Here is a 21,507-nt window from a genome sequence, read left to right as displayed (position 1 = left end):
GAGTTCAGAGACCCCACGCCCAGCACCAGTCGCCTGCTTGTCTGTAGAAAGGAGAAAGAACAAATACCACCATACGCCAGCCTAGAGGATGGAGTCAGGGAGACAGACACCAAACGGGGGAGTCTTGGGGATAGAATGCCAGGGAAGAGTGAGTTGAAATCACTAAAATAAAAAAAAATGCACATTTTTAAACACAGAGGTTTTATTAAAGTATACTTAAAAAGAACTCAAGAGCTGAGCATGGTCATACATACCTACGATCTTAATACCAAAACAGGAAAATTGCAGGCTCAAGTTCAGCCCCAGCAACACAGCGCAAGTCTCAGCAACCTAGTGAGACCCAGTTTCAAAATTAAAAATAAAAAAAATTAAAAGGCCAGGGAGAGCCGGGCGTGGTGGCACACGCTTGTCATTCCAGCATTCGGGAGGCTGAGACAGGAGGATCGCAGTTCGCGGACAGCCTCAGCTATTTAGTGAGGCCCTCCGCAACTCAGCGAGACCCTGTTTCAAAATAAAGAGTAAAAGCCGGGCGTGGTGGCGCACACTTGTCATCCCCGCGCTTGGGAGGCAGAGACAGGAGTTTCGCACAGGTTCGAAGCCAGCCGCGCACGCTGGCTTAGGAGACCCTGTTTCCAAATAAAAATGTAAAAATAGGTCTGGGAGTGTAGCCCGGAGGTAGAAGGGCTTCCAGGAACCCCAGTACCACCAAAAATAAATAAATAAATAAATAAATAAAGAGTAAAAAAAATCAGGCTGGGGGTGTAGCTCGGAGGTAGAATGCCCCTGGGGCCAATACTCAGGACCACAAAAGAAAAAGAGAAAGGAGGAAGGAAGGGGACCCCCGATATAGTCACTGTGGAGAGCCTGCCTACCATGTGTGAGCGGCTGGGTCCATTCCCAGCAGCGAAAAGTAATCAGTTGGATGTGCATAAAGATGTTATTACCTAGGCATGGTGGCTGGCACCCATAATCCCAGCGACTCAGGAGGCTCAGGCAGGTAAATTGTGAGTTCTAGGCTAGCGTGAGCAACAGAGCAAGACCCTGTCTCAGAATACATCAGGTAAAATAAAATAAAGTACTTAAATAGAAATCAAACAAACATATACAGAGCTATCTGTTGAAAAATTATGATATGTTGAAAAGTCAAAGAAGACCTAAATAAATGGAGAAGCATACCATGTCAATAGATTAAAAGATTCAAAACATTACAACTTTTAATTCTCCCCAGAAATGCCTATAAATTCACAGAACTTCTAACAAACTCCCAACAAGGATTTTTTTTTTATTCTAAAATGTATATGAAGAGGCACGAAATTACACCCAAAATCCCAGGGGTTGGGAGGCTGAAACAGGTTCGAGGCCAGTCTCCGCAACTGAGACCCTCGGCTACTTAGCAAAATCATTTAAAAATGAAAAGAACTGGGGGTACAGCTCAGAGGTAGAATGCCCCTGGGTTTAACACACACACACACACACACACACACACACACACACACACACACACACACGAGTTCTAGGATAGCTAAAACAATTTTGGAAAAGAAGATTGAGTGGGAGAGGTCACTTATTTTAAGGCCTGCTGTATAACAGGGAATCGGGACGGTGTCGTATGGTGGAGGGGTAAACACGTGGACCAATAGAAAAGAACAGGGAACCCAGAAACAGACCCACAGATATGCCCAACCAATCTGAGGACAAAGATACAAAAAGCGATTTGATGGAGGAAGGCTACCCCTTCTACACATGGAGCCCGAGCAACCGGACTCCGATAGGCCGAAAGTGAAGAAAGGAAAAGAAGGTCAACCTAGGTCTCCGATTTATTTTAAAAATAACTCAATATACATCTTGGACTTCAGTGCGAAATCTAAAACTATGAACGCTTTAGAAAAACAGAGAGGAGAGCACATTCAGCAGGACAGGCAGAGAGTTCCTACACCCGATGCCAAAGCACAGCCCACTAAAAGAAAACTGATGAATGCGCCCTATCAAAATGCGAAACTTTTGTTCCCTGAAAGAACCCACAAAGAGGAAAAAAATACAGGATCGCTGCGGAAACTGCAGGCCTGAAGAGCCAACCTCTGGAAGGTGGACTCCAGACTCCGCTCAAGACTCAATGGTGAAACTGAAAGAGAAGTCAAAGACGCCAGGCATGGTGGCTCACAGGAGGCCGAGACAGAGGGATCTCATGTTCGAGCCCAGCCTCAGAAGCTTAGACCCTCAGCAACTCAGCAAGACCCTGTTAAAAAAAAAAAAATGACCTTGCCGTCGCCGAGTCGCGCAGAGGCAGAGGCGCGGGCGCATTCAAGATTCGGCTTCACCATAACCACCGCCATGGCCGAGGGAGCGTTGCTGCTGGAGGTGTAACGGACGTTGATACTGCTCTACAAGAGGTGCTGAAGACGCCCTCATCCATGATGGCCCAGCACGCGGGAGTCACGAAGCCGCCGGAGCCTCCGACAAGCGCCAAGCCCGTCTCTGCGTGCTCGCGTCCCACTGTGATGACCCTGTGGGCGTCAGTTGCCGGAGGCACTTTGCGCTGAGCACCCATCAGCCGACAAGAAGCTGGGAGAATGGGCGGGCCATCGCGCCACTGACCCGGAGGGATTTTGGGTCGTCGCCGTGGCTGGTCGCAGTTGTGCGGTCGTTACGGACGATGGTGAAGGTTCTCGGGCCAGGAGGCCATCGAGGAGCGCTTCTGATGCAAGCAATGAGCAAATGCAAATTTTGGTTTACGGTTTAAAAAACAAATTGAAAAAAGGGCTGCGGGCGTAGCTCAGAGGTAGAATACCCCTGAGTTCAATCCTCAGCTCAAAAAAAGAAAGAGCAAGCAGAAGACATTTCACCAAAGACCTACAGATAGTAAACAAGCGCACTAAACAGACGTGCCACCTAATTAGCCATGAGAGAGATGCAAACTAGAAACACGGCGAGATACCACCGCACACCTATCAGAATGGCTGAGCTTAAAAAAAAATACCAGCGCCGGGCGTGGTGGGCACACTTGTCATCCCCACGCTTGGGAGGCAGAGACGGGAGGATCCCGCAGGTTCGAAGCCAGCCGTGCTGGCTTAAGAGACCCTGTTTCCAAATAAAATTATAAAATAGGTCTGGGAGTGTAGCCCGGAGGTAGAAGGGTTTCCAGGAACCCCAGTACCACCAAAAATAAAAAAATAAAATAATAAAATAAAAATACCACCTATTTTTATATATACTATAACCTTTTATATATACTATATATATGCTATATATAACTATATATGTATGTATGTATATATATATATATATATATATATATATATATATATATATATATATATACTATAACACCATATACTAAAGGAGGCCGAGCGACGGGATTACCCACACACGCCAGAACCTGGCGAGGTGGTGCGGCCGTGCGGGCAAAGAGTTGGGAAGTTTCTCATGAAATCAAAGCTCGAATGACCCGATAGCACAGCAGCTGCCCCCCGTGAGCCCGTGTCCCAGAGATGTGCAAACCATGTTCACACGAAGACCTGCGCGCAAAGAGAGATCGAAACCTATTCATAGTAAGCCCAGAACCCAGAACAGGGCGAGGATTCTGCGGCTGGTGAACCAGTAAACAAAGAGGGGCCATGCAGGCCACGGACCACCACGGACCACTGTGTGCTAGTCAGAAGGAGCGAGCCACCGGGGGTGGTGGCACACGCCTGGAATCCCAGTCCTGAGGAGGCTGAGGCCGGAGGATCACAGGTTTGAGGTCAACCTCAGTAACTTAGACTGTTTATAAATAAATAAATAATTGAATGGGCTGAGGGTAGAGTTTGGCCATAGAATTTTATTTAAAAAAAAAAAAAACTAAAGGGCCAGGGATGTAGCTCGGAGGTAGAATGTCCCTGGGGCTAATACTCAGGACCACAAAAGAAAAAGAGAAAGGAGGAAGGAAGGGGACCCCTGATATAGTCACTGTGGAGAGCCTGCCTACCATGTGTGAGCGGCTGGGTCCATTCCCAGCAAGGAAAAGTAATCAGCTGGGTGTGTATAAGATGTTATTACCTAAGCACGGGGGCTGGCCCCTCTAATCCCAGCGACTCAGGAGGCTCAGGCAGGTAAATTGTGAGTTCAAGGCTAGCCTGGGTTTAATCAACAGATACCATAAAACTACCAAGCCGTGTGCCAGCACCGAGGCGCTCCAAGGGAATTATGCTAAGGAGCAAGCCCGCTTCAGAAGGTGGCGTGCTATGCAGTCCCAGGCCAGAGCCTTCTGGAGCCCCAGGTCTTAGGGTTGGAGACATGGGGCTGTGGCGGACGGAGAGGAATGGCCGGTGGAGGTGGCTTCCGAGGGGCAGTGGGAGGGGATCGCTGTGGTGATGGCAATTATGGGAATCCTGACTTTTCGACTCATCCAGAAACGAGGAAGGGGTCCTCCGGGGGGCTCAGTCCCCAAGCCTGCTCAGCCTAAGCCTGCCGGCCTCACTGTGCTCACTGGGTGCTCAAAGGATTGGCCGCACCAGTGGGGAGGGGGCACCAAGGGGATGTGTGCTGGAGGAGGAAGGGCCGAGCGGCCACTACATGACCAAGCCAGTGAGGCCGGTCAGTGGACGCACAGCCAATGAGCTCACGGGGATGTGGACCTTTCCCCGGGGTCTGACCCCCGCAGCCCTCCCCAGAACATCCGGCTCCCCGCCCTTCCCACGGGGCTCCTGGGCTAGCACGGTGGGCAGGTCCCTCTTCCCTTGGGCGAGGCAGAAACACGGAGCCCAGACAGCGGGCAGGTGTGCACCCGCTCGACGTAACCAGGGGTCTTCGCCTCTGGGCTCCAGGGAGCCACAGCTGTGTCCTGCCCCCAGCCCCACCAGCCTCTTCCCGGTCAGATCCTCCAGGAAGAGCCACTTGGCTACAGTCCCGGGACACACCCACACGGAGAGAAAAGAATACACCCAGCAAAAGGAGCACGTAGGCCCTTCCCGCTGTGCGTGGAGTCATCCGCGCCAGCCAGGAGGCGGGGGAGCCAGGGCCGACCCCAGAGCCGCGTGCAGCCCGCACCAGCGCCTTCCCGCCCTGCCAGCACTGTGCGGGCGTTCTGGGAGTGGGCAGGGGTGAGGCACGCTGGGTGGGGTCTGGAGGCCTCTGCAGCAGGCGTGGAGTGTGGGCCTCTGAGCAGTATTGGATCCGAGAAGCTGCGCCTTCTTGGACACAGGTATAGTCACGGCCAAGGGTTCCCAGGCCCAGCCGGGGCACGTGGACCCTGTGCAGGGAGGCAGCCGCGGAGCCCCGTCCTCCTGCTGGAAGGCCCCCTCGGGGAGCTGGGAAGAGGCCAGAGGAGCCAGGCACAGTGGGCCCCTGTAATCCTTGCCGGTAATCCCAGTACTTGGAATGCTGAGACAGGAGGATTGCAGGTTTGGGGCTAGGGTGCAGCAACTTAGTGAGACCCTGTTTCAAAATAATAAAAAGGGCTGGGGGTCTAGCTCAGAGGCAGAATTGTCCATCCCCAGTACAAAAAAACAAAAAAACAACAACAACAAAAAAAAAACCAGAGAGAAGAAAAGAAAAGAAAGAGGCCGGTGACGTCCATCCGCAGGTCAGGCCTGGGAGCTTCCTGAGGCCGGACGGAAAGGAATGTAGGGGCCTCCACTTGGCCAAGTGTTTCGCTCCTACAGTTCCTGCTATTGCATGGCACTGAAGGAATCTTTGCATAGCCCAGAAAGCTTTTGAAAACATTCTCCCGCCGTCCTCCGCAGGCCGGCCCCTCGCCACCTTCCCGCCGAGGTCCTGACTTGAATTAACTTTACGACTGGTGTGTAGTAGGGATCGTGGCTCCTATTTTTTGCCCATGGGTGTCCAAATTGCTCCGGCACATTTATGGAGAAGAACATTCTTCCCCGGTTTCAACGGAAACAGCCCAGGTCATAAGGCAAGCAGCTCCACATGTGTTTATGCACCTAACGTCCTGCTCGGTCCCGCGGCCACCTTCTCCGTCTGCCCGCTTGGCACCGTTCTCTATTAATGCTGCGACTTGCAGTGGCTCCACTTGATTGGTTTTGTTTTTCGCGGTGTGGGCGATAGAACCCAGGGCCCCGTGCCTGCGAGGCCAGCGCTCCACGCCGAGCCCCGCCCCAGCCCCACTCTGGCGTTTGAACCCCGCTCGTATGAGTTGTACAGCACTGTTGTTGTTCAAAATCACCGAGGCTATTCTTGGCCCCTTGCGTTCTCAGAAATATTTTAGGATAAGCTTGTCGATTTCCAAAAGGGAAAAAAAAATAATAAAAACACTCTGAAGTTGACTGGAATCTGCGCCTCAATTTGGGGGGAAATCGTCTCATAAATACTGAGTTTTCTTATACACGAACATGCTCTATCATAGCTCCATGAATTCTGACCATCTTAAATTTTCCTCACCAGCCTCTAGAGCTTTGCGGAACAGTTGTCTTGGACAGCTTTCATTTTTTCTTAGGTGTCCTAGGGGTCTTGTTACAGTTATGATTGGTATCTTTTCATTTCGTGTTCTGATTGTTACTAGGAGATAGAAACAGAATTATTGTTACATACCATCCTTAAAGGCAGAATTCTTGCTAAATCCATACATCAGTCCCAATAGTTTATCTGAAGATTGTGTGTGTGTGTGTGTGTGGTACTGAGGGTGGAACCCAGAGGCTTTCTACCTCTGGGCTATACTCCCAGACCTCCTTTTATATTTTATTTGGAAACAGGGTCTCACTAAGTTGCTGAGTCTGGCTTCGAACCTGCGCGATCCTCCTGTCTCAGCCTCCCAAGCGCGGGGATTACAAGCGTCCACCACCGCGCCCAGCTTATCTGAAGATTCTTATGGAGTGTGTGTGGTACTGGGGATTGAACCCAGGGGCGTTCTACACCCTAGACCCTTTTATTTTTGCTTTGAAACAGGCTCTTTCTAAGTTGCCGAGAGTCCCGCTAAGTTGCCAAGGCTGGCCTCAAACCTGTGATCCTTCTGTCTCAGCCTCCCAAGTACCAGGATTATAGGCCTGCGCCCCACACCCAGCTCTTCTGAATGTCCAAGACGTATAATTATGTCATTCATACATCGTGACAGTTTGATCTTTTCCTGTCCAACATAGCTTTTCTCTCCGTCTCTTTACCTCAACGCGTGGGCCTCAACGTTCCAGGCGATGTTAAGTAGCAGAGCCCGGGGCTCCCCGTACCTTCTTCCTCACGCAGGAGCAAAATACCCAGTACCTCGGCATTACCCACGATGTGTGCTTAGGCTTCGGGTTTTTGTTTGGTTATGAGATTTTTTTAAGATAATGGAGTCTCTTTCTAGTCCCAGGATGCTGAGAGATGTGTTTTTAATTATGGATGGATCTTGAATTTTATCACGTGCTCTTCTACATCTTTTGGGTTGATTATATGTTATTTCTTATTCCGTGGATGTGGTGAGTTATGTAGACCGATTTTCGAATGCCGTGCCAGCCCCACCCGCCTGGGCTAATCCGCGCCGGGTCACCTGCCTCGCAGGCAGTGTTGGGTCCAGTTACCTGGTGCCGTGTGGAGGGTGTTTGCATCCGCATTGCAGGGAGAGATGGACCTTGCTTTTTCTTTCTTGAAATATACTTGTCAAGCCGGGCGCGGTGGCACACACTTGTAACCTCAGCGCTTGGGAGGCTGAGGCAGGAGGATCGCGGTTCTTGGCCAGCCTCAGCTACTCAGTGAGGCCCTTTGCAACTCAGCGAGACGCTATTTCAAAATAAAAAATAAAAATAGGGCTGGGGGTGTCACTCGGAGGTAGAATGCCCCTGGGTTTTATCCCCAGTACCGGAAAAAATATCTATCCTTGTCAGACTTTGATATCAAGATCAAACTGCCTCATCAAAAACCCTTCAAGAAGACTTCTAAATGAAACTATCTACAAGAACCTATTGGTGAGGTCTAGAGGTGAGTGTGTGTGTGTGTGTGTGTGTGTGTGTGTGTGTGTGTGTGTGTGTTACTGGGGGTGAAACCAGGGGCTTTCTACCTCCAGGCTACACTCCCAGACCTATTTTATATTTTATTTGAAAACAGGGTCCCACTAAATTGCTGAGAGCCTCACTAAGTAGCTGAGGCTGGCTTCGAACCTGCGCGATCCTCCTGCCTCAGCCTCCCAAGAGCTGGGATGACAAGCGTGCTCCACTACACCCAGCTAAAATCCAGATTTTGAGGTCCCTTATTGTGAAAATCACTAAAATTCCCAGTTTAAATTTAATTATTATTGGACAATCAGTATTCTTTATTTCTCCCGTGTTTCATCCATATATATTGTACTGAGAATTGAACCCAGGGATCAATTTACCTCTGAGCTTACTCCCAGCCCTTTTTATCTTTTATTTTGAAGCAAGGCCTCACTCAGTTGCTGAGGCTGGCCTTGAATCTGTGATCCTCTCGTCTCAGCCTCCCAAGTACTGGGATTCCGGTCGTGCGCCGCCACACACAGCATATACAGAGTGGCTTTGCTGAATTAATCTATTTCATCTGAATCATCAATTTTCTGTTCCTGTTACCCTCTGAACAGGGTTTTTACTATCTCTAGAGCCAGAATCATGTTCCATTTTTAATTCCTGACATTGTGACACTCTCCCCCCACTCAATCAATCTTGCTAAAAGTTTATCAATTTTATTAGTCTCTTCGGAGAACTCAGTGTTGGCCGTGCTGATTTCCCTTAGCAGAACGTTCGTCTTTTATTTCCTCAACTGTGTTCTTGTTTTTATTTTCTCTTTCCTTTTACTTTCTTCGGGTGTATGTTTTTTCTAACTTCTTAAGATGAATTTCAGCCTCCCTCCCTCTCTATTAAACACATTTGAAGCCATACGTTTTTCTCTCTGCCCATATTTTATGGTACCTCAAATACTTCTTTACCTGTAATTTTTTATCTTTTTTTTTTTTGGTGGTACTGGGGTTCCTAGAAGCCCTTCTACCTCCGGGCTACACTCCCAGACCTATTTTTGCATTTTTTATTTGGAAACAGGGTCTCCTAAGCCAGCGCGCGCGGCTGGCTTCGAACCTGCGCGATCCTCCTGTCTCAGCCTCCCGAATGCCGGGAATACTGGCTTGCGTCACCATATCCAGCTTTAGCTGTAATTTTTGATATGTTATATTTTATTATTATTCAACTAAAACTATCTTTTAGCCAGACATGGTGGCACACACTTGTAATCGCAGCATTTTGGAGGCTGAGATAGGAGGATCCAGGTTCGCGGCCAGCCTCAGCTACTTAGTGAGGGCCTTTCAACTCAGACCCTGTTTCAAAAAAATTAAGAATAAAGATTAGGGCTGGGGGTGTAGCTCAGAGGTAAAAATGCCCCTGGGTTTCATCCCCAGTGCTGTAAAAAAAAAAAACTATTTTCTAATTGATATCTGATTTATTCTTTGATCCTTGGTTATTTCGATTGGTTACTTTCTAAAATACTTAGGGATTTTCTAGTTTTATGTGTACAAAATTCAAACCTGTGATCCTCCTGTCTCAGCCTCTCAAGTGCCGAGATTACAGCATAAACACCACACCCAGCCAGAACTCTCCTCTATCTTGAGACACTCGCAACTACTCTGGCTGGTATCAGTTTATTTATACCAGTTCTCATTTGGCAGCTGCATAACATGTTTCTCTACCCTTTTATCCTCAACGTTGCGTATTTTTCCGCCTTCCAGTGGATTCACAGAGTTGTTTTTGATTCTTTCTTAATCTCTTACTTGGAATACGAGCTGGTTTATGGCGCGTGCGCTCTACCGCCTTGGGCTCACTTCTCGTGGGTTCCGCGTCTGTTTTTCATTCTCTTTTCTTCTCATGTCCCAAGTCATCCATTTTCTTCTTTCTGTCCTTTCTTTTCTCTGTCCTGGGGCCTCTTCTAGAAAATTGACCGATCGCATTCTTAATCTCCCTCATTGCCTTTCCTGTTTCATTTTGCATCTCAGTTTTTGCAGACTGCTTTAATCTCCCTGGTGTCACTTCACGTCTTTTCATCTATTTTCTTGAGTCTATTTATCATGATTATTTTTTATTTTACTTTATTGTGGTACCGGGGATTGATCCATTCTACCTCTGAGCGACACCCCCAGCCCTATTTTTTTTTCCTTTTATCTTTTTTTTTTTTTAATTTAAAACAAGATCATGCTAAGTTGCTGAGGGGCTCACTAAATTGCTGAGGCTGGTCTTGAACCTGTGATCCTCCTGTCTCAGCCTCCCAAACACTAGATTTCAGGTATGCACCGCCATACCCGGAATACATGCTGTCGCTATTTTCTCTCGTAGCTCTCATCTGAGACTTCTGAAGCAAACCACACCACCTGTTTGCTCGCGAGTCTGCGGCTCAGCGATTTGGTTTGCGGCGCCGGGGGGCTCGTCTGGGATCACCCGCGCAGCGCACCTGCATGGCGCCTTGCTGGTGACTGGGTGATCTCGGACTCACACGTCTAGAGCTGTCAGCTTTCAGTCGGGACGCCTCAGATCTCTTTCACGTGGCTTTTCCAGCAGGCCTGTAGTATACCGAGAGGGTCAGTGAAACCCATGGGCCACTGGAAGCCGAGACACATGGACAATGTCCACCATGGTGGGACCAGATGCAGCCCTCAGTGGAGGAACTGCAAAGGCCTTGTACCTCTTATACCTGGTGTGTGTGTGTGTGTGTGTGTGTGTGTGTGTGTGTGTGTGTGTGTGTTACTGGAAATTGAACACAGGGGCATTCTACCCCCAAGCTACACCCCTAGCCTTTTTTTTTCTTTTTGAAACAGGGTCTCACTAGTATTGCTGAGGCTGGTCTTGAACCTGCAATCCTCCTGTCTCAGCTTCCCAGCTACCGGGACTCCAGGCTTGCGTCACCACGCCCGACTTTGCGCCTGTCTTTGACCTGCCAGTCTGTCCTCTGATATAATCCTTCATTCTTCCCCAGTGCCAAGCCCACTCACCCCTCCAAGGCTCCCGCAAGCCTCACCCAGTTACAGACGGCTGAAAGACCTGCATCCTGTGACCGGCCTCTTCCTGCTGCACAATACCTGGTCCCCAAACCAGTGCCATGTGGTTTTAGGGTATTGGTATCACACAGCCTTACCTTACAGTCCTTAGTTGTTCATTTAGTTTATTGACTGCTCTCCCTACCCCCCACCAGTGCTGGGGATGGTGCCACTAAGCAACATCCCCAGCCCGCTATTTATTTTTATTAGAGTCTGCTCTAAGTTGTTGAGGCTGGCCTCAGACTTGCCATCCTCCCGCCTCAGCCTCCTGAATAGCTGGGATTTGTAGGCACGCGCCACTGTGCCCAGCCTATCCTGATTTCTTTATCAGTTATCTATTGCTACATCGCAAACCACAACTAAATTTAGTGGTTTAACACAATTGTTTTCTCTGCTCACGACTGTGGGTCAGGAATTTGGACTTGGCTCAGCCGGGAGGTGGTTCTGCCAGCTCTGCTTGGAGTGACTCAGGCAAGCCAGTCACCCGGCAGCCGATCCGAGGCTGGACAGTCTGGGACAGCCTCTCTCCTGTGTCTACGGGCTGGTGCTGGCTCCTGGCTGGGCACCTTGGTTCTCCTCCAGCCAGAGGAGAACCTTGGCTTGCTAACGTGGCCACGGTCCCGGAGCACGTGCGTAATGCAGCGTGCCCGTTCTCCAGTGATCTGACGGTCACGCGAGACGGCGAGGGCCCAAATTCAAGTAGTGGGAACGCAGCCCCCATCTCTCGATAGGAGATACGAGGGTTTCAGGCTCCAAATACACCTTCAGGTCTATTTCTCTGTGTGTGTGTGTGTGTGTGTGTGTGTGTGTGTGTGTGTGTGTGTGTTATTGTGTGTGTGTTACTGGGGGTGGAACCCAGAGGCTTTTCTACCTCCGGGCTATACTCCCAGCCCTATTTTATATTTTATTTTGAAACAGGGCCTCACTAAGTAGCTGAGGCTGGATTCAAATCTGCGCCATCCTCCTGTCTCGGCCTCCCAAGCGCGGGGATGACAAGCGTGCGCCACCGCGCCCGGCTCCTCCGGGTCTATTTCTAAGACCTGTTTTTTGCCCTTGCCTTTATTCTTCTGTGTATGAAAAATAAAGTCTGGAGAAGCTTGGTGCTATTACTTCTTGACAGATTGTTAGATCTTCTAGCCTGGGAGGACGGCCAGGTGGGGCAGCTCACTCCAGTCGGGGCTGGGGACACCGAGAGGCTATGGGTGGCGGGGGTCTCGGCTGAAATTCTGGGCCTTTCCCAGCCTGTCTAGGTAGCTCTGAGCCCGCGGGTCATCTCCCTGGGACACGCGCCCACCGAGTACTCTGCTGCGCTTACGTTCTCATAGCTGCCTTCTGCTGTGTCCCCAAATCTCACCCCACTGCTCTGTGGCCCGCTGACCCCAGGACTTTGTCTCTCTCGTGTCCTGCTAACGTGGTGGCGCCGGACTCCACCAGTCTTCTCGCGTCCTCCAAACCACCCTCACTTTGAGCCTGAGTGATCCCTGCTCCTGGTCTTGAAGATGCACCTGGTTTGTGGAGGGGTGGGCCACACCCAGCAGGGGACCAGAACCCCCGAGGACAGCTGGCCACTGACGCCCTCCTCTCCCTTCCCCGCCGCAGGCTGCGGGAGCATCACCGGGCCACCATCAAGGTTATTCGGCGCATGCAGTACTTTGTGGCTAAGAAGAAATTCCAGGTGAGCCTGCGTGTGCTCGGCAGCCCCGTGCAACCCACTGTGGCAGCCTGTGTTCGTTCCTCTGAGGGTGTCTCCTGTCCTGCCAGCTGCACCTCAGGGCTGTTGGGACCACTCCCCATCCTCAAGGTCCCCGCAAGGACTTACTGCCATCACTGGGACAGCAGGCCTTTTGAAGGACATTTCTGCTGAGGCCCTGCCCGGGGGCCCACAAGGAGAACTAAGTGTGAAGAGCCAATCAGAAGGCAGCAGCCTCCCAGGCGCACCCCGCCTACTCTCTCGTGGGTCACGCAAAGTCGCCTTAGTGACTGGTGGGCAGACATCGTTGTCATGACCCAGAGGGGGCAGAGCTGCCCCAAGCCACCTTGATAGGAAGCAAGGCTGCTATCTTGAGAAGTTTATCCTGCTAATATCACCCGAGCTCCATTTATGGGCTCAGAGAGGCCGGAAGCCTGGGTGCCCTGGGGCCACCTGCCGTGGGAGCCCAGGTAGATGCCATTACCCCCCAGAGCACACGCTGATGTGGCAGGCCCAGGCTAGGCTGTCCGCTAAGGCCTCCTCTGCCCGGGCCTGGAGCTGCCTGGGAAGGGCACTTGGCCGGCCACTTCCACTCCGAGAACAAAGGAGGCTGACCACAGCGTGTTGCGAGGCAGTGGGGCCCGGGCGGACAGCGGCCGCTGTGCAGAGCCGTGCCCCCGCCAGCGGGGCCAGCCCTTCCTGAGCTGCTTGAGAACCTGGGGATGGGGAGTTGGCGATCCTGCTGGAGAAGGGACAGGAAGTGGGGCCCAGACAGGCTCCGAGACAGCTCAGCCCCCCAGGGGAGGAGCTCCGCTGCCCCGCACACCGCGGCCCAGGCACTGTCCGCACTCAGAGCTGAGCTCACGGGCCACGGCGCAGTAACACGTGTCTCTCCGGCCTACAGCAAGCGAGGAAGCCCTATGACGTGCGGGATGTCATCGAGCAGTACTCTCAGGGCCATCTCAACCTCATGGTGCGAATCAAAGAGCTACAGAGAAGGTGGGCACGGGGAGGGGGCAGGGGGACACAGGCCCTGGGGCCTGCGTGCCACACCGTGCGTGGACAGGGCTCACAGCCAAGCCACGGAGAAAGCTTGAGTCCTCCCTGAGGCCCTGCCCCCATCTCCCTCGCCCTGGGTCTCCCCTATCCATGGGTCTGACCACCCATGGCTTGTCCGCCATGAGGCCTGGACCTGGGGACCTCAACATGTCCTGGGCTCCTGCCTTGCATCCATGCTCCTCAGGGCTCAGCCCAGGCTTAGGGCAGCCATACTTGGGTGTTGGGCCCCGTACGTGACAGGGTACAGCCGAGAGGACGTCTCTCTCGCAGCCACAGGCGAGGCCACGTTTCAAGGCCCTCTCCGTCGCTGGCCCCTCTCGCCCCAACCAAGTTGGAAGTCCAAGGGGCGACCTGCTACTGCCCCTCCCTCCGAAAGGGCTCCCTCCCAGCCCATTCTCTCAGGAGCACAGGCCTCTGAGGACTCGCGGGCCTCCTGGAAGGCCTTGGGGGTTGGGGGTGGCAAGCGCCCCTGGAGTGGGTGGGTGGTGTGGCGTCCTACTGGGCACATCAGCCTGTCCACCCCACCTAGAAGCCGGGTGTCCATGTGGTGGCCGGTCCCAGGGTGAGCTGGTCTCTGTCTCCTTCCTTTCCAGGTTGGACCAGTCCATCGGCAAGCCCTCCCTCTTCACCCCTGTGTCTGGTGGGTTTCTGTGTCGAGACACCTGGATGTGGCAGCCCACACACCCCTCTCTCTCCCCCTCCACCCTCTGTTCTCACCTTCGGGATGAATTGTCAGGGCCTCCCAGGAACCGTACCCGGCAGGAAGCCCCCGGCCTAAGCAAGGCAGCTCTGGGCACATTGTGGGATGGAGCGTCTGGGCTGCGTGAGGACCCACCCCTGTCCACATCGCCACAAGGCACCGCCCCTCACCCTGCAGCCCCCGACTTCCTCACCAAGGGCATTCTCTAGACCTTCGGTCCTCAGCTAGCACCCTTTGCCACCCTGCTCCCCCAGCCCAGTCAGGGTCCCCTGCCCCTACCCCACAGACACAGAGCCCTGATTCCCTCACTTCACCCCACAGAAAAGAGCAAGGACCGAGGCAGCAACACAATTGGCGCCCGCCTGAGCCGCGTGGAAGACAAGGTAGGCTGCAGCGCCCGGCACGGCTCCGGGGGGTCACGTGCTCCAGGCTGGTGCAGCGCCCCCGGCAACCGCCCCCCCCAGTGCCGTCCCAGGACTCGGATGGGGCTGTGGGGGCCTGCAGCCCCCTCCCTCCCCCCTCTACTCGCTCTAGCCCACAATCCCCTGGGGCCCAGGTCTGCTCCCACCACCTGCCTGGGCCTGGGTCCTCCATGAAAGGGGGCTGGTCCTCTGACAAGTGGTACTAAGTGCCTGCTGGCCCCTGCCTGGAGTTCTTGAGATGGGCCAGGGCGTGGGGGTGGGCAATAGGAACCAGCCGTGCGCGGGGGGCCCTCAGTCCCCAGCCCGAGTGCTCGGGAAATCAGAATCCTTCCTGCCGGCCGCCTGGGCCCCGCTTTCCCAGGCCCGCCGCCCTGCCTCTGCTCTGACCCCAGGTCAGGCACACTGGGCTTTCACCACGGCTGCGCCTTCCTGCCATCTCTTGAGGTCTGCTTGTGCTCTGAGAGCCTCCTGGCCGAGCCCAGAGTGGAGGGGAGGCAGGAGCTGGCCTCATATCCGGCCTTCCCCTGGGCCCAGATGTCTGGGGCCTTCACTCTGGGTCCGCCGAGGGTTCAGGAGACTCAGAGGCGGCCTGGCAGGTTCGTGGGAGAGGGCACCTTCTGCTCATCCCAGACCTGACCAATGTGCAAGGGAGGAGCCAGCTGCGGATGGAAGGGTGGGCTCTCCTGGCCCCACCTGGCCAGGCCACCTCCGGCCCCCTGATTCGGGTGGGAAGCATCCAGTGGGGGCCTGCGTCCCGGCTGCCCGGGGTTCCTCTACTCCGGCAGCGGGGCTGGCACCGGCTACACCACTGAGACACCTACTTCCCGCAGGGTGGCCAGGGAGCCAAGAGAGGTCCTGGGCTGCAAGAGAGCCTGTCTCCGACCATGGCCCGGCCTGGCGTCGCCCTTTGATGTTTCTGTGGTTTGAAGCGGGCTGCTATCTTGCCGGACTACTCGTCCGTCTACATGGATTTTATCTGAAAGTAACTGAGAGGCTAAAAATAGCGGAATTTCAGTTGGGCAGGGAGCGCTGGGCTGCTGCTTGGTTGCCATGGCAACGCCAGGCTCTGGCCCACTTCCAGTGTGGGCTGCAACTGGGCAGGTGGGCAGGGCACAGCCACGGAGGACAAGCTGGCTCTCCCTTGCTGCTCTACCCCATCCTGAGCCGCTGGCCTGAAGCCTGCACCCTCTCTACCTGGCTCAAGCTGCCCCCCGGCCTGGGAGCAGGCAGAGAGAGGGAAGGCTGGGCTTTAGGTGCCCACTGGGACTCTTACTACTGGCTGACCTGCTGGTCATCTGACCCAACACCTAAGAGCCACGGAAGAGCTTGGTTATCTTGTGGAATCTCAGGCCTGAGCCAAGTGGCCCCATGGCCTTCGCCAGGCAGATGGCCCCATGGGACATGGTGCCAGTCCCAGCTGCCCGGCTGCTGACACCACGGGCCTCTAGCTGAGCCCTGAGCACCTGAGTCTTCAGCGCCAGGGGGCCTGCGAGCACCCCCGCCCCGCCCCCCACTCTCCAGCCATCCCCATTTCCTGCCCAGGTCTAGTTTGCACCCTCCTGGCCACTCCAGGTCTTTTCCATGTCTACTGCCCTACAAGATGGCCACCCTGTAAGCCTGGTTTCCTCTGGGGTGACAGAAGGTAGCCAGCAGCCCACTTTCTCAGGCTGAGAGTGGCCTTGGGACCCCAAGACCAGTAAGTGGGATCTGGCAGAAAGAGGCCCTCCAGCAGCCTGCAGGGGTCTGAGCGAGGGACGCAGCACTTGGTCTGACCAAGGTCAGCGTGGGGGACCGCAGGCGGGTGGCCGCTGGCACTGGCCTTGGGGGTGCAAGCTGGATGCGGTGTTTCATCAGATCTGCACAACCAAGGGCTGTGTTTTCCACAGCCCATGATCCCTGGGGGCAAGGTTTGGAAACAAAGCTGGGGCCCAGTCACGAAGCCCCTGCCGGCCCCAGCCCCTCTGGGCTCAGAGCCAGGACTGCGAGGATGTGGGCACTGCTCCACGGGGTGGGGCCCCGCCTGGAGCCTTCAAGGTGCTGGAGCAGCACCCACATTCCACGCGGAGCCTCCGGGGGTCTGATCTGGACCCCTGCTGTCTGTCAGAGGGCCGATGGAGATGTGCTGACCCAGCAGAGGTAGCCACCAGCTGGCTCAGTCCATGGCAGCTTGCCCAGCCCCCTCCCCTGCCAGCGAGCGCTGCCCCCCATGGGGACGGACCCTGGGAAAGGGCTTTGCTGGGCCCAGAGGGCACAGCGGCATGTCTGGGGCCCCACATTATCACAGTTATCAATGCAGCCATCGGGGCCATAAACAACTCAAGCACAATCTTGCTGACCCCAGGAAGCAAGGGACAGGAAATCCCTCGGAGCCCGGTGGCCCACGGCCGGGCCAACCCCAGCCGGAGCCCCTGGCCTGCCCCACCAAGGCCTCCGCTGATTCCCACCCCGCCAGTCTGGCTGCAGGGAGGGGGGGCAGCCTCTAGCTCAAGCCTAGCCGCGAGGGGCCAGTTCCCAGGCCAGCTCCCCCAGTCACAGAACCCCGGGCCTGAGAAGACAGGGAAGGCCCTTGGGGACTCACAGGCGGCCAGCCGGCTCTCGGGAGGGTAGCAGAAGAGGCCAGCTGAGCTTGTTCAGGGGTACCTCAGCTACCCTAGCAGGCAACCCCTTCTCCCTACGCCTGGGCCAGGGACGCGCAGAGGGAAGAAGGATCCCATGAACGCCCTTCTTGCAAAAATCCCGGGCTAGCCCGGCGTGGTGGCATGGGAGGCTGAGACAGGAGGATCAAAGCCAGCCTCGGCTGCTTAATGAGGCTCTCAGCAACTTAGTGAGACCCTGTTTCCACATAAAGTACAAAAAAGGTCTGGGAGTGTAGCTCGAGGTAGGAGGTCCTGGGTTCAACCCCAGTACCACAAAAAAATAAAAAAAAAGTCCCGGCTGTACTGAGACTCTGGTTTCACCGGGCACCGTCTTCTCCGCTGTAGCCGGAGCCCCGTTCATCCTTTAGGCGTCCCTGACCCTGGGTCTCTGTCCACCTCGGGCTGGGCCTGGACCCCCAGACTCTGCCTCCTGTTCCCGCCTGGTCTGTGTCTGCTCCCGTGGGCCTCCCTTGCTGTCAAGAAAGAGGGTTTGAAGTTGGTACGCTGATGCTTAAAAAAATCGCAGGAGCCGCTTCACCGGCTCTCAGCTGTGGCCTCGTTAACATTCTCTTCTTTTTTCTGGAAGGAGCCTCCTTTGCTCCAATCAATCCTCTTTTGCCAGTGGAGAAACTGAGGCCCCAGAGAGAGTCTGAGTGGTCTCCCGAGGTCACACAGCTAGCTGGGTAAAAGAACCAGTCCCCGAGGAGGAGGCCCCAGACAGGCTTGGGGGGAGAGGCGGGGTAGAGACAGCAAACAAGAAGGTGTTTCATAAACATAAGGGTCCCTTTGAAAAGAGACCGGGCCCAGGGCTGCACTGCGGCTGGGGAGGGGGAGGGGCGAGGTCCTCGGGCTGTAGGGCTGCCTCACAGGTGCAGGCGGTTTTGTCCCTCGTCCCCCCACCCCTCTCCATAATGGGGGTCCCCAGAGCACCGGCCCTGCCCTCCCCCAGCACCGCCTGCCCGGCCAGCTCCCCTGGGCTTCCCAGAGCCCCCCAGGGCCAGGGAGCAGGCGAAGCCTCGCTCTCCGGAGCCCAGGAGGAGCGGCCATTCCTACTTTCCTTCCCCACGCGCATTTCCCAGCTCTCCCTGGACCTGGCCGGTGTTTACGTTGGACCCTGTCTATTCGGCCGAGCTAAGCTTGCACTGCTGATACGGGCTGGCAGACTTGCTTGCTTTCGTGCATGGCTCAGAGCAGATGCCTGTTCAGGGCATCTGGTGGGGAGGATCCCCCAGCGCCAACACTCTTCCTACCAGCGGCAGTCCCAGAACCAGCCAGGCCCATCTGCCCTGCATCCAGAGGTCTCCCCACTCCTGGGCTCCCCACCACCAGCTCTCTGCCGAGCTACACACCCTCTAGGTGGAATGGCGCCGGCTGCCCCAGACATAGCTACCCCGCCCCTCATCCCAGGAGCGCTAGTCCTACAAGCTGGGCCCCCTCGATGACTCAGAGCTGCCCCTGCTCCGCAGCCCCACGCCCTGAGCTCAGGCCCTTACCCACTCCAGCTTGAATGACTATCCAGCCGGTGCTGCAGACTGCAGGCTCCCCCGCCACCCCCAGCGGCTCACATTGTGTGGTATTTCTTAAACACTTCTGACATCCACTTGCTAATAATTCATTCAGAACTTTTGTGTCAGTCTTTCTGCGTGAGATACATCCGTAACACAGCTTCCCTGTCTTGGACTGTCCGGTTTGGGTATCCTATTTACGTGAGCCTCACGGGCTAAGCTGAGAGGTTTGCCTTCTTTTTCTGCGCACTGGGAGATTTTGTGCTAAGATTAGGCTTTGTAAAGAATTATTATTATTATTATTGCTTTTGAGCATCGGGTGGAACTTAAAGGCGGAGCCGTTTCCGTCAGCTCTCTTCTCTGTGAGCAGATTTCTTAGTTACTGATTGAGCCACTGAAGCTCATGGACTACTCAAGCTATCTATTTTTTCCTGTCAGTCGAGATAAGTGATATATTCCCAGAATTAGTACACGCCGCTTAGCTTTCGCACGTATCGGCGTTATTTGACTGTTTGTAACATCAGCATTTTCTTTTTCTACTGTACCCTCCCATTAGTTTTTGTATCTTCGCTTCCCCCGATCGGTGGTCAAGGCTGCTAGATATTTGCCAGTTTTATTAGTACTACGTCGATCCCCTGTATTACAGGTTTTACTAAGTTTCATTCATTTCTCTCTCTCTCTTTTCTTCCTTCTGTTTAGTGGGATTTAATATATTGTCGATCTTCTGACTTTTCGAGTTGGCTAACCATTAATTTTCAGACTTTCTAGATTTCTAAGCTATTTAGAGCAACGGCGTTTATAGCTATTTATAGCACTTGAGGCTATAAATTTTTCCTCTAAATATTACTCCAACTGCGTCCCCTGCGTTTTGATAAATAGCAGTCAGTTTTCATTTTCATCCCCACGTGCACTTCTCTGAACTCATCGCGATCTCCCGCTTCTCTCGGGGCCACTCAGCAGCCGTCCATGCCGCAGTGATCGTGGTAAACCTCTCTAGCAACATGACCGTCAGAGAAAGCTGCCCGCATGATGTCAGCCCTTTGGAATGTCCTGAAATATGATTTATGGCAGAACCCGTGGTCCATTTCTCTAACGTGCCTTCGGTCCGGGGGAAGGAGCTTGTATTCTGAAATCGTTGGGTGTGGGGTCGTGTTTACATCCACTCGCGCAGGCTCGTAAATTGTTCTGACTCGACCTCCTCTATCCTCGCCGGAATGCCTTTATCTACTTGGTCTATCATTAACGAGAAGTCTGTTTAACTTTCCAGGAAACTTCTAAACTGTTTTCCAAAGGGTTTCTGCGATTTTGTTTTCCCACCAGTAACGTATAAAGGTCTATTTCTCTCCGGTCTTCCATCTACACGGCGGTGGCGGGTCTTTTTTATTTTAGCCCCTTTAGTGAGTATGTAATGGTATCTCAGTGTGGTTTTAATTTGCATTTCTCTAATGACTAATGGTGTTGAGCAACTTTTCATGTGCTTATTAGCCATTCATAGTCTTCTGTAGTGAAATGTTTATTCAACTCTCTTGCCCATTTTCTAATTAAGTAGTCTGTTCCATTATGAAGTTGCAAGTGTTTTTTTATATGTTCTGGATACAAGTCCTTTATCAGATGTATGGCTTGCAAACAGTTTCTCCCGTTCCGTGGCTGTCCTTTCATTTTCTGAATTGAGTCTTTTAAATCACAGAACTTTTTAATTTTAATGAAGTCCAATTTGTCTTTTCTTTTCTTGTAGGGTTCGTGCTTTTGATGTTCTGAGACCTCTTTGCCTGATGAACATTTTCTCCTGTTTTTTTTTTTTTCCTTCTAGAAATTATATAGAAGCCGTTCTTACATTTAGCTTTGGATGCGTTTTGAAATCATTTTGGGGTGTGGTAGGCGGGGCTTCGTTTGTGTTCTTTACTAATGGATATATTCGGTTGCCCTGCACAGTTTGTCAAAAAGACTTTTTTTTTTTTCTATTAAGTTCTCATGGCACCTTTGCCAAAAATCCACTGAACAGAACTGTGAGGTTTATTTATAGATTTGCAATTCTGTCCCGTTGGTCTCTGTGCCTCTCCTGAAGCCCATACTAAGTTGTCCTGGTGACTGCAGGTTTACAGTAAGATTTGAACTCAAGCAGTACACACCTTCTAATTTTGTTCTTCACTTTTCAACGTCTTTTTTGCTCATCCTAAGACCTGTGGATTCTCATCTGAATTTTAGGATCAATTTGTCCATTTTTTTACCAACAAAAGAAAAGGGGGGAAAAAAAGTCTGCTGGTATTTTGAGAATCATTACTTTGATTCTGTAAATCCATCTGATGAAAATTGACATTTTAACAGAATGGAATTTTATAATCCATGAACATGGTATATTGTTCCAGGTATTTGATCTCCTCTAATTTCTCTCCGTGACATCTTGTAGTTTTTGAAATATAAATTTTGTGCCACTTTTGTTAAACTGACTTCTAAATATTTTACTCGTCATGTTCCATCCAATGGAATTTCCTTCTCGGTTTCACTGTTGACTTGTTCACTATTAGAAAATAAAAATCCAATTGATTTTGATGCCCATCTTGT

General features: G+C 52.9%; 1 protein-coding gene across 1 annotated transcript in view; it reads left to right on the top strand.

Annotated features, from left to right (window-relative positions):
* Nucleotides 1–21,507, top strand: part of KCNQ1 (potassium voltage-gated channel subfamily Q member 1) — a gene marked incomplete at both ends in the record, with an annotated part of 335,487 nt that overhangs the window by 248,944 nt on the left and 65,036 nt on the right. The window contains 4 exons of the mRNA XM_080693799.1: nt 12,533–12,608; nt 13,528–13,622; nt 14,276–14,322; nt 14,704–14,765. Coding sequence (XP_080549925.1) covers nt 12,533–12,608; nt 13,528–13,622; nt 14,276–14,322; nt 14,704–14,765 — 280 coding nt within the window. The remainder of the gene's footprint in view (nt 1–12,532; nt 12,609–13,527; nt 13,623–14,275; nt 14,323–14,703; nt 14,766–21,507) is intronic.

Source organism: Muscardinus avellanarius, assembly GCF_963383645.1.
Source record: "Muscardinus avellanarius genome assembly, chromosome: 1".
In the NCBI taxonomy this organism is placed as follows: domain Eukaryota; kingdom Metazoa; phylum Chordata; class Mammalia; order Rodentia; family Gliridae; genus Muscardinus; species Muscardinus avellanarius.
The sequence above is the reverse complement of the archived record's forward strand: the minus strand, read 5'-3'. Positions and strand labels throughout refer to the sequence as shown.